The following is a 15,288-nucleotide window of genomic DNA, read 5'->3' as shown; positions in this document are numbered from 1 at the left end:
GACCGGTGTGGGGGCCCAGTGGTTAGAACGCAGTATTTCCAAGCTAATGCTGCGGACTGTTGGCTGCCAGCAGTTCAAATCTCACTGGCTCCAGGTTGACTCAGCACCTCCACCCTTCCGAGGTCGGTAAAAACGAGGTCCCAGATCGTTGGGGGCCGTAGGCTGACTCTGTGGACCATTTAGAGAGGGTCTGTAAAGCACTGTGAAGCGGTGCATAAGTCTAAGTGCTAGTACTAAGTGGGAAGGAAGGAAGGAAGGAAGGAAGGAAGGAAGGAAGGAAGGAAGGGAGGGCAAGCCATGGTAGCGCAGTGGTTAGAATGCAGTATTGCAAGCAGACTCTGCCCACTGCCAGGAGTTCGATCCTGACCGGCTTAAGATTGACTCAGCCTTCCGTCCTTCCTAGGTCAGTAAAAGGAGGACCCAGATTGTTGTGGGCAAAAAGCTGACTCTGAACCACTTAGAGAGGGCTCTGAAGCACAACGAAGCGGTATATAAGTCTAAGTGCTGTTGCTATTGCTATCTAAGCGGTGCAGTGAATAGAATACAGTATTGCCGGTTAACTCTGCCCACGGTCTGGAGTTCGATCCTGACCATCTCAAGGTTGACTCGGCCTTCCATCCTTCCGAGGTCGGTAAAAGGAGGACCCAGATTGTTGGCAGCAAGAGGCTGACGCAGTAAACCCCTTAGAGAGGGCTCTGAAGCACAACGAAGCGGTATAAAAGTCTAAGTGCTGTTGCTATTGCTATCTAAGCAGCGCAGTGGTTGGAACGCAGTATTGCCGGCGAACTCTGCCCACCGTCAGGAGTTCAATCCTGATTGGCTCGAGGTTGACTCCGCCTTCCATCCTTCCGAGGTTTCAGTCTTTTTAATACATAGGAATCGGAACTCAATCAGAATTGATTGAATTACGGTTTTTAGTCGTTTCAGTCGAGGACATTCACAGGAGGAGGATGTTCTATGTTACAATCAAGGTCACGTGAAGTGCTAACGTCGCTTTACAAAGCCTTAGTAAGACCTTACTTAGAATACTCCGTCTAGTTCTGGCCACCCTGTTGTAAAAAAAGAGGTCGAGACTCTGGAAAGAGCGCAGAAAAGAGCAGCAAAGAGGATCAGAGGGCTGAAGGCTACCTGAAGAACGGTCGCAGGAACCGGGTATGTCTAATCTAGCGAAAAGAAGGGAGACACGATAGCAGTCTTCCAGTATTTGACGGGCAGCCACAAGGAAAGGGAGGGGGGGACTCAACCTATTTTCCAAAGCAGCAGAAGGCAGGGCAAGAAACAACGGGTGGAAAATAATGAAGGAGAAAAGCAACTTAGAACTAGAAATTCCAGTGGAACCACTTGCCTCCGGAGAAGTTGTGGGTGCTCCATCACTGGAGGCTTTTAAGAAGAGACCGGACCGTTCCACTTGTCTGGAACGGCATAGAGAACGGGGCTGGACTAGAAGACTTCTCCGCTTGAGAAGGACTAGAAGACTTCTCTGCTTGAGAAGGGGGCTGGACTAGAAGACCTCCAAGGTCCCTTCCAGCTCTGTTACTCTCTTAAAGGGGCAAAAGACTTGACGACCCATTGTCTTGATGTTTGCAGGACCGTAAACTTTGACGTCACCAACTATTTATATGACTTTTTGTGAAGAGCGCACGGACGCCTGGGATGGCGACCGAGGCGAACCCCGTCGCTTGTACCCCGTCGTTTAGCCATCCAGGAAGGGGAGACGGCCGGCTCGCCGGGATTTGCCCAAAGCAGGTGCCGACTCAGCGTGGGATAAGAACAAAAGCCTCTCCTTGGCCCGGATGGATCTGTGCAGGGAAGGCTTTCCCCGATACCCTGGCGTATTTGGAGCAAACGTGTTAATTACAAACAGCAGGGACTAAGCCCAATCTGTTCCCCTCTTAATTATTTCATTGCAGCATCGAGATTGCCTGAAACCCATTTGACAGAGATGCTATTTTGTGCTGTGAGTGCTCTTGTGTCCCCCGCGCTTGGAACGTGGCGGCAGGCTCCTACGCCCAAGCTTTTCACTTCCTCTCCGTGGGAGGGGCCGCGTTTGTCTGTCACAGCCTCACTTAAAGGAGTTTGGAATAGCAGACACAATAAATACAGTCAACCTGGTGGATGCTTTTCTTTCCTTCCTAGAGCTTAGCCTAGTGACCGTGCCTGATTTTCTTTAAGATAGATAGATAGATAGATAGATGATAGATAGATAGATAGATAGATAGATAGATAGATAGATAGATAGATAGATAGATAGATAGACAGACAGACAGACAGACAGACAGACAGACAGACAGACAGACAGACAGACAGATAGATAGATAGATAGATGGATGTTAAATGTTTGTTAAGCATTCAGAATACACTTGCTTAGTCCCAGACACGGGACAAATCTTATTTCCTGTTTCAGCCTAGCCCAAGGCCATCTTACAGGCAGTAGCCACAGCAGTGGCAGCTCATATTTGTGTAAATTTTTTGGCTTGCTAACAAAGAATAAAGGGAGACCGATATGATCATTTCAAACTTATTTGTTCTCATCAGTATGATATAGATACATATAGATAGATATAGATAATAGATATAGATATAGATATAAGATAGATATAGAGATATAGATAATAGATAGATATAGATATAAGATAGATAGATAGGTAGATAGATAGATAGATAGATAGATAGATAGATAGATAGATAGATAGATAGATAGATAGATAGATAGATAGATAGATAGATTTAAAATCTGCTAAAACCACTGATCTCCGGGACGAAAAAACCTTTATTAATAACTAAGCTTTCGTCAAACCACAGATTTTAAAGGATCATACCTGGGACTCAAGTTTTTAGAACTATTAAAGAGATATAGATATAGATACAGATTACTTTTCGCCAAATGCCTAGGGTTTACAGCTGCTAAGCCTATTTTATGATCAGTGGGAGCAGGCCCTGCCCCTTAGTAGCACTGATGATGTTACCTAGTTTGGGTAATGAAACATCTGTGAGACAAGCGCTGAGCTCGGAGACTATCCAGGATCCCTTAAGCATATTGACATTCTGAGACAAGAGTTGACTTTTGTAGAGGTAAGGTAAGTATTTCCTTGTCTAAAAATACATGGAAATGTTAGGGGCTGTGCCGTGTTTGAGACAGGAAGGAGGCAGCCAGCCCTGCAGCCTCCTGCCAGAATTTTCCTGAAATCTTCCCCCCTTCAAAGACTTCTGTTGGGAGTTCCGGGGTATCCAGCTATGGCCGCTCTCCTCGGTTAGAGCGGGGTGTCTCCAAACTGGGCAACTTTAGGACTTGTGGACTTCAGCTCCCAGAATTGGCTTGTCCATGAGTGACTTCCGTCGTTTCTTTTTAGCCAGGGCGACCGTACCCAAACAGCCTTGGAGCACGGGATTGCTACCTTTGCAGGTCAAACCTTGGCGTAACCCACAAGAGGTGTCGTTTTGAGTTTTATTTTTAAAGCAAGGAAGGGGGATCCCGAAAGGGCGTGTTCACTTCGGGCAGACAGTACGGCAGGGAGCCGCGTTCCCGAAAAGCAGCCCGCTGGAATCTTTTTAGCAGTCTTGAGCACAAACGGAGGAAGAGGAAAAAGGGTTAGGTAAGACCGGAGCAGGGACAAAACCGCACAGCCTCGAGGATACAAAACCAAAAGACGAACGGTTGAATGAATGAACCGTTTATTGTCAAAGTACAACCATGTATACACTGAGATTGGCTGAGCCTCCCTTGGTGCCCCCAGCCCCCAACTCACATTGACACAAACCCTCATCTTATCACACCATGTGAGCTTGTCCTGCCAAGTTTACTTTATTGGTTTGTTCTGCCCGCTCCGGCTCTTGAGTGGATAAGACAGAAAAAAAGATAAGATAGATAGATATGGATGGATGGATAGAGAGATGGATGGATGGACACAGATAAGCAGGCATATACATAGAATGAAGGCTACTGCTAAGCTTGTAAGCCGCCCTGAGTCTTCGGAGAAGGGCGGGATATAAATGGAATTAAAATAAAAATAAATAATAGATAATGAGATACTGTAAACATAATATAGATAATGATATAGATAATAATGAGATGTAGACACAGACTGATGATAGATTAATCTTCCAATGATGAATATCTAAATGATCGATTTACCTGAACAGGCATAGACGGCTTTTTTGCTGTTATTTTCTTGTAACCGCTTTTAGACTATTTTTTACATTGGGGAGTACATCTTGAAATGAAAACAAAAATGGCTGCAAGGGGGCTAAAGAGACTCTTGCTACGGAGACTTATCCCTAAAATGAAGGCATCCAGGATACAAAATGACCTGTAATTGCTCATCCTCCAGACTTAATTAAATCTGTGACAACTTGGCAATAAAGTTATAGCGCCAATAGAGGCTCCTCAGATTTTAAGCTGTCATATTTTTTTAATTATATATCCAGAAAGGCAACAGACTCGAAAGAATAATGGTTACCATTACAAATAGTGGTCCTTAGCTTACGGAAAATGATGACTCTTGAAGCGATAATCTTGAAGGTGCCGTCCCTACCTTATTCAGCCTTTAACGTCTAAGTCCTCACGGCCACAGTTGAGCCCAACATTTCTGTTTGCTAAGCGCGACAGGTGCTAAATGAGTTTGGCCCGCTTTTTATGACTTTTCTCGCCAGGGCTGTGAAGTGAACCGCTGCTCTTGTGAAGTCAGTCTGGCTTCCCCATTGACTTTACTTCTCCGAAGGCCGCAAAAGGGGGACACTGGGACCGTCACAAATAGGAACCAGTTGCCAAACCTCTCAATTTTGATCACATGACCACGGGGATGCCGTGAGGGTCATAACTCTGAAAACCGGTCGTCAAGTCACTTTTTTTCCAGTGCCGTTGTAACTATAAACGGTCACTAAACCAAGTTCTGTACTACTAATAATAAAGTTGGTATTTTAGCCCAACCCCCTGCTCAGGCAGGAAACCCTATACCATTTCTGACAAGTGGCTGTCCAGTCTCTTCTTAAAAACTTCCAGTGTTGGAGCATTCACCGCTTCTGGAGGCAGGTTGTTCCACTGGTTAATTGTCCTCACTGTTAGGAACTTTCTCCTTAATTCCAGGTTGCTTCTCTCCTTGATTCGTTTCCATCCGTTGCTTCTTGTCCTGCCTTCTGGCGCTTTGGAGAATAGCTTGACTCCCTCTTCTTTGGGGCAGCCCCTGAGAGATTGGAAGACTGCTATCATTCCCCCCTCGTCGTTCTCTTCATTAAGCTAGACCTACCCAGTTCCAGCAACCGTTCTTTATATGTTATATATTGTGTATTATCTTCCAATATCTCAGGGGCTGCCCCAAAGAAGAGGGGAGGTCAACCTATTCCCCAAAGCCCCTGAAGGTAGGAGAAGAAGCAACGGATGGAAACTAATCAAGGAGAGAAGCAACCTAGAACTAAGGAGAAACTTCCTGACAGAACAATTAACCAGTGGAACTACCTGCCTCCAGAAGTGGTGAATGCTCCAACACTAGAGGTTTTTAAGAAGAGACTGGACAGCCATTTGCCTGAAATGGTATAGGGTTTCCTGCCTGAGCAGGGGGTTGGACTAGATGACCTCCAAGGTCCCTTCCAACTACTACTACTACTACTACTTCTTCTTCTTCTTCTTCTTCTTCTTCTTCTTCTTCTTCTTATTATTATTATTATTATTATTATTATTATTATTATTATTATTATTATTAACTTCCTGACAGTGAGGACAATTAACCAGTGGAACAACCTGCCTCCAGAAGCGGTGAACGCTCCAACACTGGACGTTTTTAAGAATCGACTGGACAGCCACTTGTCTGAAATGGCATAGGGCAGTGATGGCGAACCTTTTAGAGACTGAGTGCCCAAACTGCAACCCCAAACCCACTTATGTATCATCGGGTGCCGGGTGGGTGTGGCCCTTTGGGTGGGCGTGGCTGCCGTGGTAACGGCAGGCGGTGGGACTAAAAAGTTCAATCAATCAATTCCAACTTTGCGAGAACTTTTTTCCCCCCCGCGAGAAGTTGAAATTGATTGATTGATTGAACCTTTATTTTTTGTACACGGCGGAGGCCTAAAGCGAAAAGGTTTTAGAAAGACCATCTGAAGGCCTAGGACTGGGGCGACAGCACGCGTGCCCACAGAGAGGGCTCGGCGTGCCACCTGTGGCACCCGTGCCATAGGTTCGCCACCACAGGCATAGGATTTCCTGCCTGAGCAGGGGGTTGGACTAGAAGACCTCCCAGGTCCCTTCCAACTCTGTTGTTATCTCTCTCTCCTGGCATCCCAGGAGACGGCATCTCTCGTTAGTCATGTTCTTGAGGTCTTGCCTCACAGCAGCCAACCTTGCTGCTGAGCTCCTGGTCCCTCCAAATTGCATCGAAAGCTCAGCCTTGCACAGACGAGATGAACAGCAACACAGACTTGAGTTCCCTTAATTCCTTTCGATCGAGCGAACTCAAGTTCCTCCTGGAGAAGACTGGGTGGAGAACGTGGAGAGTGCTCTTCAAATATTTAAAAGGATGTAGCACGGGAGAAGGTCTAAGGGGCATCCACCGTTCCAGCGGAATGGAATAATGTGTTTAATTTGCAAGAGAAAAGGATTCCAACTGAATTCAAACACCTTCCTGGCAACAGGATCAGTTCAAGAAGGACCAAATTACTCCGAGCCCAGGAAACGCACCCCCCCCCTTGCAGTGGATGTATTTTTGTGTTGAGTTGGGAGTTGGATTCAGTGGCCTCCGTGGCCCTTTCCAATTCTACAGCTGTTAAGATTCAAAATTACTTCTTTTATCTTGTACTTTTTTAGGAGGCTAACTTCAGTGGCCCCCAAATGGCCTCTTCCAACTTACCCCGTCCGTGGAAAGTTGCAGTTTCCTGGAAGGTGGCCTTCACCGATCTCTCAATCTTTTAACAACAAGGATCTCTTCTCGGTTCTAATTTTTAAGACGCACATTTTTAAAATGGCGGTGATGAATAGCATAGAGCTGGAAGGGGCCTTGGAGGTCTTCTAGTCCAGCCCCCCCCCCCCCGTTTAAGCAGGAGAACCTACACCATCTCAGACAAGTGACTGTCTGAGTCTCTTCTAAAAAACCTCCAGTGATGGAGCACCCACAACTTCTGGAGGCAAGGAGTTCCACTGGTTAATTGTTCTCCCTGTCAGGAAATTTCTCCTTAGTTCCAGGTTGCTTCTCTCCTTGATTAGATTCCATCCGTTGCTTCTTGTCCTGCCTTCTGGCGCTTTGGAGAATAGCTTGACTCCCTCTTCTTTGGGGCAGCCCCTGAAATATTGGAAGACTTCTATCATGTCATCCCTCGTCCTTCTCATCATTAAACTAGACATTCCCAATTCCAACAACTGTTCCTTGTATGTTTTATCCTCCAGTCCCCTAATCATCTTTGTTGCTCTTCTCTGCAGTCTTTCCAGAGTAAGAGTAAGATTAACAAACTTTGGTCCAGTTGCCATGATTTAACCATTTTAGAGATGCATCTTCCGATCTTGCCTTGCTCCTTTGAGTTTCTCTACGCTCAGCTTCGATGGGGTCCAGTCTCCGTGTCCTTTGGCGGCCTGGTTTCCTTTTATTGCTAATTCTTCCAAACCTAACTGCTTTTTCCAGTGAATTCCCCCACACGACCGTGGCCAAAAGAAGTGAGATACAATTTTGTGATTTTATTTCGCATGACATCCTTTCTAATTCCCATCGATAATTATGACTTCCGATGTAACCGGGGTTCGATTCTGCTTCGGTCGGCTTTCTAATCTTCTTCTAAAACATTCGTGAGTAATTTTGCTTCCTACCCTTGTAAGTCAGATCCTTCATTATTTCTGGTTGAAAAGCAGCTGAGTGGGGAGTTTGCAGTGTACCCCTCCCAAGAGACACCATAGGTCCATCTTGATACATAACTATAGCACACCAAATGGGACTAGCACAACTCACAATAATGCATTTATAAATCCGCGAGGTTCACCCTCTAAACAACTGTCTGGCGAGGTTTGATAAGTCGAAACTGCCGCGATCATTGTCTTCCCGTCTTCGCGGAGGAACTGCCTCTCGTGATTCATGCACAGGAGGAGGAATAATCCCGTTATCCATCATCGGAAGATAAATAAGCCACAGCAGGCATTCATATGGCTCGCCATGATATGCGGGAGCTTAGATTGCCAGGGACGGTGGCACCCAATTCATAATCCTGGCCTAAATGGCTGCTAAAGTTAATAGAGAGCCCGATCAAAGGGAGGTCACAGTAGGCACCGCTGTTGTGTCTGTAGCTGCAGAGACTCAGTCATTTTTCAAATAAATTGGCATTTAAACAAAACAAAATAAAATAAAATTATTCAAAAGTTTAAAATGCAAAATCCAAGAGAGAGAGAGAGAGAGGAATAAAAAACGAACAGAGACAAAACAGGACTAGACAAAAAAATGTGATTTTTTTTTTTAAAAAGGCAACACATATCCCCTCCCCCCCCGCTGAACACTGACGGATCTGTTGCAATAATAGCTGTCCCCCCCCTTTGCAAAACAGGCTTTACAAAATTTGCAAGCTTCTGGTGTCCTTGAATTACAGCCATTCATTTAACGACTGTTCAAAGTTACAACGGCACTGGGGGGGGGAAAGGGACGTATGACAATTTTGCACGCTTAAGACCATCGTAGCGTCCCCGTGGTCTCGTGATTTACATGAGGATGCTTGACGACTGATTCACATTTACGACGGTTTGCAGTGTCCCGGGGTCACGTGATCCTCTTTTGCGACAAGCAGAGCCAACGGGGGGGGGGGGGCAGCAAGCCAGATTCACTTAACAACCGTGTTACTAATTTAACGACGGCAGCGATTCACTTAAGCAACCTGTCCAAAAAGGAGTCATAAAGTGGGACAAAACCGGCTTTAAAAAATTTCTCCCTTAACAACGTAAATGTTGGGCTCCTTTCTGGTCGTATGTCGAAGACTACCTGTATTTTCAACAAAGACCTTGGAAATGAGATGCAATCATCGGGAAAGTTCCCAGTTAAAAACCTAAGGAAATGTTTCATTATTAAGAACCAAAGAAAGGTATTTTTATCCTGGGTCGATCGGAGATAATGATCGGGGTGGTTACTACATGTGGAAACTGTGTAGATTTTCTACGAGTAAAACACCATAACAGACCGTTAACAGAACGTTTTGATCTTTTATCTTTGCCGTTGTTTAACTTGTTAACTTTTTTTTTCTTCTTTCCTATATGCAGTGTATGCCAGGTCAAATAAATGAGTTGCAAATAAATGTAGAAGCTTGTTGTTGTTGTTAGCTGCGAAGTCGTGTCCGACCCATCGCGACCCTATGGACAACATTCCTCCAGGCCTTCCTGTCCTCTACCATCTTCTGGAGTCCATAGAAGCTTATAAATGGACATTTTTAACGGCTTGGGGAAAAGGTTTGGGCATTTTAAAGCGGGAGGGCCCTTAAAAGGCGGCACGCCAAGCCAACTTAGTTACATAGCAGATTGGCAGGAAGGAATTCCTGCAAAAGGATTAAGATATTCCGGGTTAATACTCTGGGTTAAAACTCTGATGCAGTTCCATTTTTTTTTTAAAGCCGTGCAATTTGATTAACGCCAGCCACCTCCTTGTAACCAAGGTGTAATGGCAGCCAGGCAGATTTTGACTTTTCCTTCACTGCCTCTTCTGCAGTTCAGCCGGCAATTTATGGATATTACCGGTGGAGGCTTGAGGGGAACAAAAATACATCTTTTTGAATGGTGCTGATGTAGGTAAGGATTTTAATGCCGAGCTGAGTGTGTAATTTTGATTGATTGATATCCCAACCCTGGGCTGTTGGGAGGTTGCATTTTATTTGTCTGGCGTGGGCAGGAACATATGTTCGTATTGTATTGCATTAGTCTTACATCAACACCTTCTGCTACCTTTTTTGGAAGACTGGTTGGTGAAAAATAGGGACAGCAACTGGATAGCAGAATACCAGAGTTGGAAGGGACCTTGGAGATCTTCTAGTCCAACCCGCTCCTCAGGCAGGAGATCCTATACCATTTCAGACAAATGATGGTCCAATCTCTTCTTGAAATCCTCCAGTGATGGAGCATTCACAACTTCTGAAGGCAGGTTGTTCCACTGGTTGATTGTTCTCACTCTCAGGGAATTTGTCCTTCATTCTAGGTTGGTTTTCTTTAAAGGAGTCCATTATTCTTGCATCATAGAATAGAATAGAATTAGAATTAGAATTAGAATTAGAATTAGAATTAGAATTAGAATTAGAATAGAACAGAATAGAAATAGAGAATAGAGAATAGAATTAGAATAGGATAGAACAGAACAGAATAAAATAGAACAGAATTAGAATAGAATAGAACAGTAGAATTAGAATAGAACAAAATAGAATAGAAATAGAGAATAGAACATAATAGAATTAGAATTAGAATAGAATAGAATAGAACAGAACAGAACAGAATAGAAATAGAGAATAGAACAGAATAGAATTAGAATAGAATAGAATAGAATAGAATAGAATAGAATAGAATAGAATAGAATAGAATAGAATAGAATAGAATAGAAATACAGAATGGAATGGAACAGAACAGAACAGAATTAGAATAGAATAGAACAGTAGAATTAGAATAGAACAGAATAGAATACAAATAGAGAATAGAACAGAATAGAATAGAATAGAATAGAATTAGAATTAGAATAGAATAGAAATAGAGAATAGAACAGAATAGAATTAGAATAGAACAGAACAGAATAAAATAGAATAGAACAGAACAGAATTAGAATAGAACAGAACAGAATAGAAATAGAGAATAGAACAGAATAGAATTAGAACAGAACAGAACAGAATAGAAATAGAATAGAATAGAAATAGAGAATAGAACAGAATAGAATTAGAATTAGAATAGAACAGAACAGAACAGAACAGAATAGAAATAGAGAATAGAACAGAATAGAATTAGAACAGAACAGAATAGAATAGAAATAGAATAGAATAGAATAGAATAGAATAGAACAGAATAGAAATAGAGAATAGAACAGAACAGAATTAGAACAGAACAGAATAGAATAGAATAGAAATAGAATAGAATAGAATAGAACAGAACAGAATAGAAATAGAGAATAGAACAGAATAGAATTAGAACAGAACAGAATCGAAATAGAATAGAATAGAATAGAATAGAATAGAAATAGAGAATAGAACAGAATAGAATTAGAACAGAACAGAACAGAATAGAATAGAATAGAACAGAACAGAATAGAATTAGAATAGAACAGAAGAGAAGAGAACAGAATGGAATGGAACAGAACAGAATTAGAATTAGAATAGAATAGAACAGAACAGAATAGAAATAGAGAATAGAACAGAATAGAATTAGAACAGAACAGAATAGAATAGAATAGAATAGAACAGAATAGAATTAGAATAGAACAGAAGAGAAGAGAACAGAATGGAATGGAACAGAACAGAATTAGAATAGAATAGAACAGAATAGAAATAGACAGGGCTTTTTTTCACATAGAACGCTCAGAACGGAGTTCCGGCACCTTTTTTGGATGGAACCTTGTAGGCTAAGCAAGGCAGGTTGTATGATATGTGTGAGTTCCGGCACCTTTTTCTTTTACAAAAAAAGCACTGGAAATAGAGAATAGAACAGAATAGAACAGAATGTAGAATAGAATAGAATAGAAATACAGAATGGAATGGAATTGCCTACTCAAAATGAAACACATACATGACACACACCTAAACATACTATATACACACACTATATAACACACCCCTACATATACATATCAAATACTGTCCCTCTTGAATATATAACGGAAGGAGGAAGCTTGGGAGTTCACCAGGTTAATGCTGTATGGAACGAAAACTATGGCTGAATCTGGATGTTATAATACTTGTATTCTTAAAAATACTAAATGAAACCAAAAAACGATGTTTTGTTTTTTAAAAAATGCAGTACATACCTTTGGGCGGTTGTGCATTCTCACTGATTTCATGGATGAGATATTTATTTGAAATGCTAGTGTTAATCCAAAGATGAACACAAGATGTAAGCTTTGTTTATTTTAGGATTACTAATTACCTCGCTGATATGAGCCAGACATTTCTCTCCTTGAAATTGGTTGAATATTGGTTGAAAGAATAACTGAAAATCTAATCCAGCCGGCATTACCAGTAGCCCTAAAAATCAGCTGTTCTTTCCCAGAAATTTCGCTCTCAAAAAAAATCAATCCACAGCGTAAGAATTTTTTGGTGTGTTTTATTTTCCTATCTATGAATCATAAACTTTACAAAGGAAGTGGCCTGGGTTCTGTTTAACTCATGAATCAATAGGTCTTTTGCATCCTTGAACTGCAATGTCAACAGTTGAATGGTTGCTTAAAGGGTCTCAAATATTATAGATAAATTCTGGTTTATATTTCATATCTCTGTCAGCGCTTAGCATACAGTGTACCTATTTTTCAAGAATATCGACTTGATTTAATACCTGTAATTTTTCAATGCACTTTCCGGAGATATACAAACATGAATGTAATCAATTTAAAACGGTGGATGTACAAGATCAAACATCATTCTTACGGAATGGCAATTCCAAGAGAGTGGTGGAATTTTAAAATAAAATTAAGCCTCTTTCAGATGTAACGTTGGAACATTTGATCAGCTATTTTGATTGGCATTACACGTGCCACCTATTTTAAGATCGTTTTGGAATGCTGGATGAAATTCTTACCAACGCATTAGCAAAATGTAACTGATTTTATGATTTCCAAGCACAGACTGACTTCTTCCCTAATTCTATTGTATATATTAAATAGACTCAAGCTCTTCTTCACAAGAACCATGCAAAATAAGCACCGTTTGCAATTCAAATGAATCTCTTTAAGAACTTAAGGTGGAAAATACCCAGCCTGCCAGAAAAACGCGAAGCTTCGGTACGAAAATTGCGCCCGGAAGTTATCGACCCATTTCAAATTAAAAAATCAAAAAGAGCCATTAAAAAAAGGAAGCAGGTTCTCTTCAGCACAGATGCCTCGACATTTATTCGTTCCCAGAAGAAAGCAATACTCAGATTTGAGGACTTTCAGCTAACAGCTCATAAATTAACAGGCCCTTTCTCACTTTCTGAATTAATAGCAGCTTCTAACCCTTTCTACAGCGCCAGACTGGGAGAACGTGTAATTTACAAACATTGAATCAATATGGCTGTTCAACTGAATAAACACAACGTGTTGGGTGACTCCGCCGAAGAGCCGTTGCAGCTTGTTGTCCATTCTTCAGTTTGTCTAGAAAGGTTTTATTGGTGTTTGTAGAACTGATTTATGATTCAGTTCCTCCTCGAAACTTTACAAAATCAATAGCGATGTGGGGGGGAAGGAAATATAATGTTACTCAGGACAGGTAATCCTCAACCTTGAGCCTTGGTGGAGCAGTGGGCTAATGCCTCCTTAAGTAACACCAGCTGCCTGCAATTAGTGCAGGTTCGAGTCCCACCAGGCTCAAGGTTGACTCAGCCTTCCATCCTTCCCAGGTAGGTAAAATGAGGACCCAGATTGTTGGGGGCAATTAAGCTGACTTTGTAAATTTAACTGGGTTTTAGATTTACTCTTGGGGCTTGAATTTAATTTAATTGTTTTAATTGTTTTTAACTTTTTGTATTCATGGTTTTAACTGCCCTGTAAACCGCCCTGAGTCCTACAGAAATAGGGCGGTATACAAATCCAATAAAATAAATAAATAAATAAATAATGCCGCTTGGGGGGGGGGGAAAGCCCTAATAAGCAGGCATATACATAGGATGAAGGCTATTGCTAAGCACATTGGTTTGTGCTTAAATTGTAAGCCGCCCTGAGTCTTCGGAGAAGGGCGGGATATAAATGGGATTTAAAAAAAAAAACACCTACGGACTACAATTCAGCTCAAAATTTCCATCGCTAAACCCAGGCAGTTGTTAAGTGAGTTTTGCCCCATTGTGCAACCTTCCTTGCCACTGCAATTGTGAAGTTAGCAACACTGGCTTGCCTTTGCATGTCAGAAGGGGATCACGTGACCCCGGGACACCGCAGTGGTCATAAAGAGATGCCAAACGTTTGAATTTTGATCACACGATCGTTGGGGATGCTGCAAGGGTCGTAAGTGTGAAAAACGATCACGAGTCATTTTTTCCCAGTGCCTTTGGAACTTTGAAAGGTCACTAAATGAACGATTGTAAGTCAAGGACTGCCTCTATACGGTTAAGTAAGGATTAACGGTGATGGAACTAAATAGCAACTGTGTTGGCTGGTGGCAGCATAGATTTTCCTGTCGTTGAAGTTGGCAAATGTATTGTCTGCTGGACGCCCAGATTCCAAGAAACAGTTTTGCTGTGTCTTCTTTTTGTATAGATTTTATTAGTTTTTATAGAGTTAGAAATAAGGTGTGGTCAGGGATAGGGTTGGGATTTGGGTTAAGGTTAGGATTAGGGTTGGGGTTGGGGTTAGGGTTTTTCCAAATAACATTCTCAATATTTAGCAAACAGCATAATGTCTGGGTACATGTGTTTAACAAACAATAATAGATATACAGTAGTTAATTATTATAAACAATATGTTAATCACTCAGTAGCCCTCTTCTTGCTAATATATATTCAAAATTATATATCACATTCCTTTCTCTCTAACCCGTTTTTCTAGCCATTGATAGAAATGATCCCATGTTTTAAAGTCTTTGTTCTCTTTTATCTGTAAAGTCAATCTTATCCATTTCTGCACACTCTAGAATTTTCTTAATTAGTAATTCTTCAGCTGGTAAGTTTTCATTTTTCCAATGTTGGGCAAATACAATCCTTGCTGCTGTTAGTACGTGTAGTGTTAAGTATCTGCAATCTTTCTCGTAACGAGCTCCGATTATTCCTAACAAAAACAATTCTGGTTTAAAGTCTATTTGGTTTTTTTAGTCATTTTCTCCAACCATAAATGTATTTTAACCCAAAAAGGTTTTGCTGTGTCTTCTTAAAACAACCGATTCTCCAAAGCACCTGAAGGCAGAACAAGAAACAATGGTTGGAAACTGATCAAGGAGAGAAGCAACCTGGAATTAAGGAGAAACTTCCTAACAGTGAGGACAATTTAACCAGTGGAACAGCTTTGCCTTCAGATGTTGTGGGTCCTTCATCAATGGAGGTCGTTAAGAAGAGACTGGACAACCATTTGTCCGAAATGGTATAAGGCAGGGGTAGGCAACCTTGGCTCTTTTAGGACCTGTGGACTTCAACTCCCAGAATTCCCGAGCCAGCTAAATCAGGTTGGGGACCCCTGATTGAGTTTCTGAAGATTT

General features: G+C 41.9%; 1 protein-coding gene across 5 annotated transcripts in view; it reads left to right on the top strand.

Moving 5' to 3' along the window:
• ORC5 (origin recognition complex subunit 5) overlaps positions 1 to 14,999 on the top strand; it is a 90,457-nt gene extending 75,458 nt beyond the window's left edge. For 3 of the 5 annotated variants that reach the window (XM_081331324.1, XM_081331326.1, XM_081331323.1), the window contains one exon: positions 1,588 to 2,510. In XM_081331324.1, coding sequence (XP_081187450.1) covers positions 1,588 to 1,633 — 46 coding nt within the window. In that variant the 3' untranslated portion in view covers positions 1,634 to 2,510. Of the gene's footprint in view, positions 1 to 1,587; positions 2,511 to 14,947 lie in introns of those variants that run through there. The other 2 variants (XR_014026946.1, XM_081331325.1) reach the window with 2 other exon arrangements.
• The last annotated feature ends 289 nt before the right edge of the window (positions 15,000 to 15,288 follow it).

The sequence above is a fragment of the Vipera berus genome (genome assembly GCF_964194415.1).
Source record: "Vipera berus genome assembly, chromosome: 6".
Lineage (NCBI taxonomy): Eukaryota > Metazoa > Chordata > Lepidosauria > Squamata > Viperidae > Vipera > Vipera berus.
This window is presented reverse-complemented; position numbering and strand designations above follow the sequence as displayed.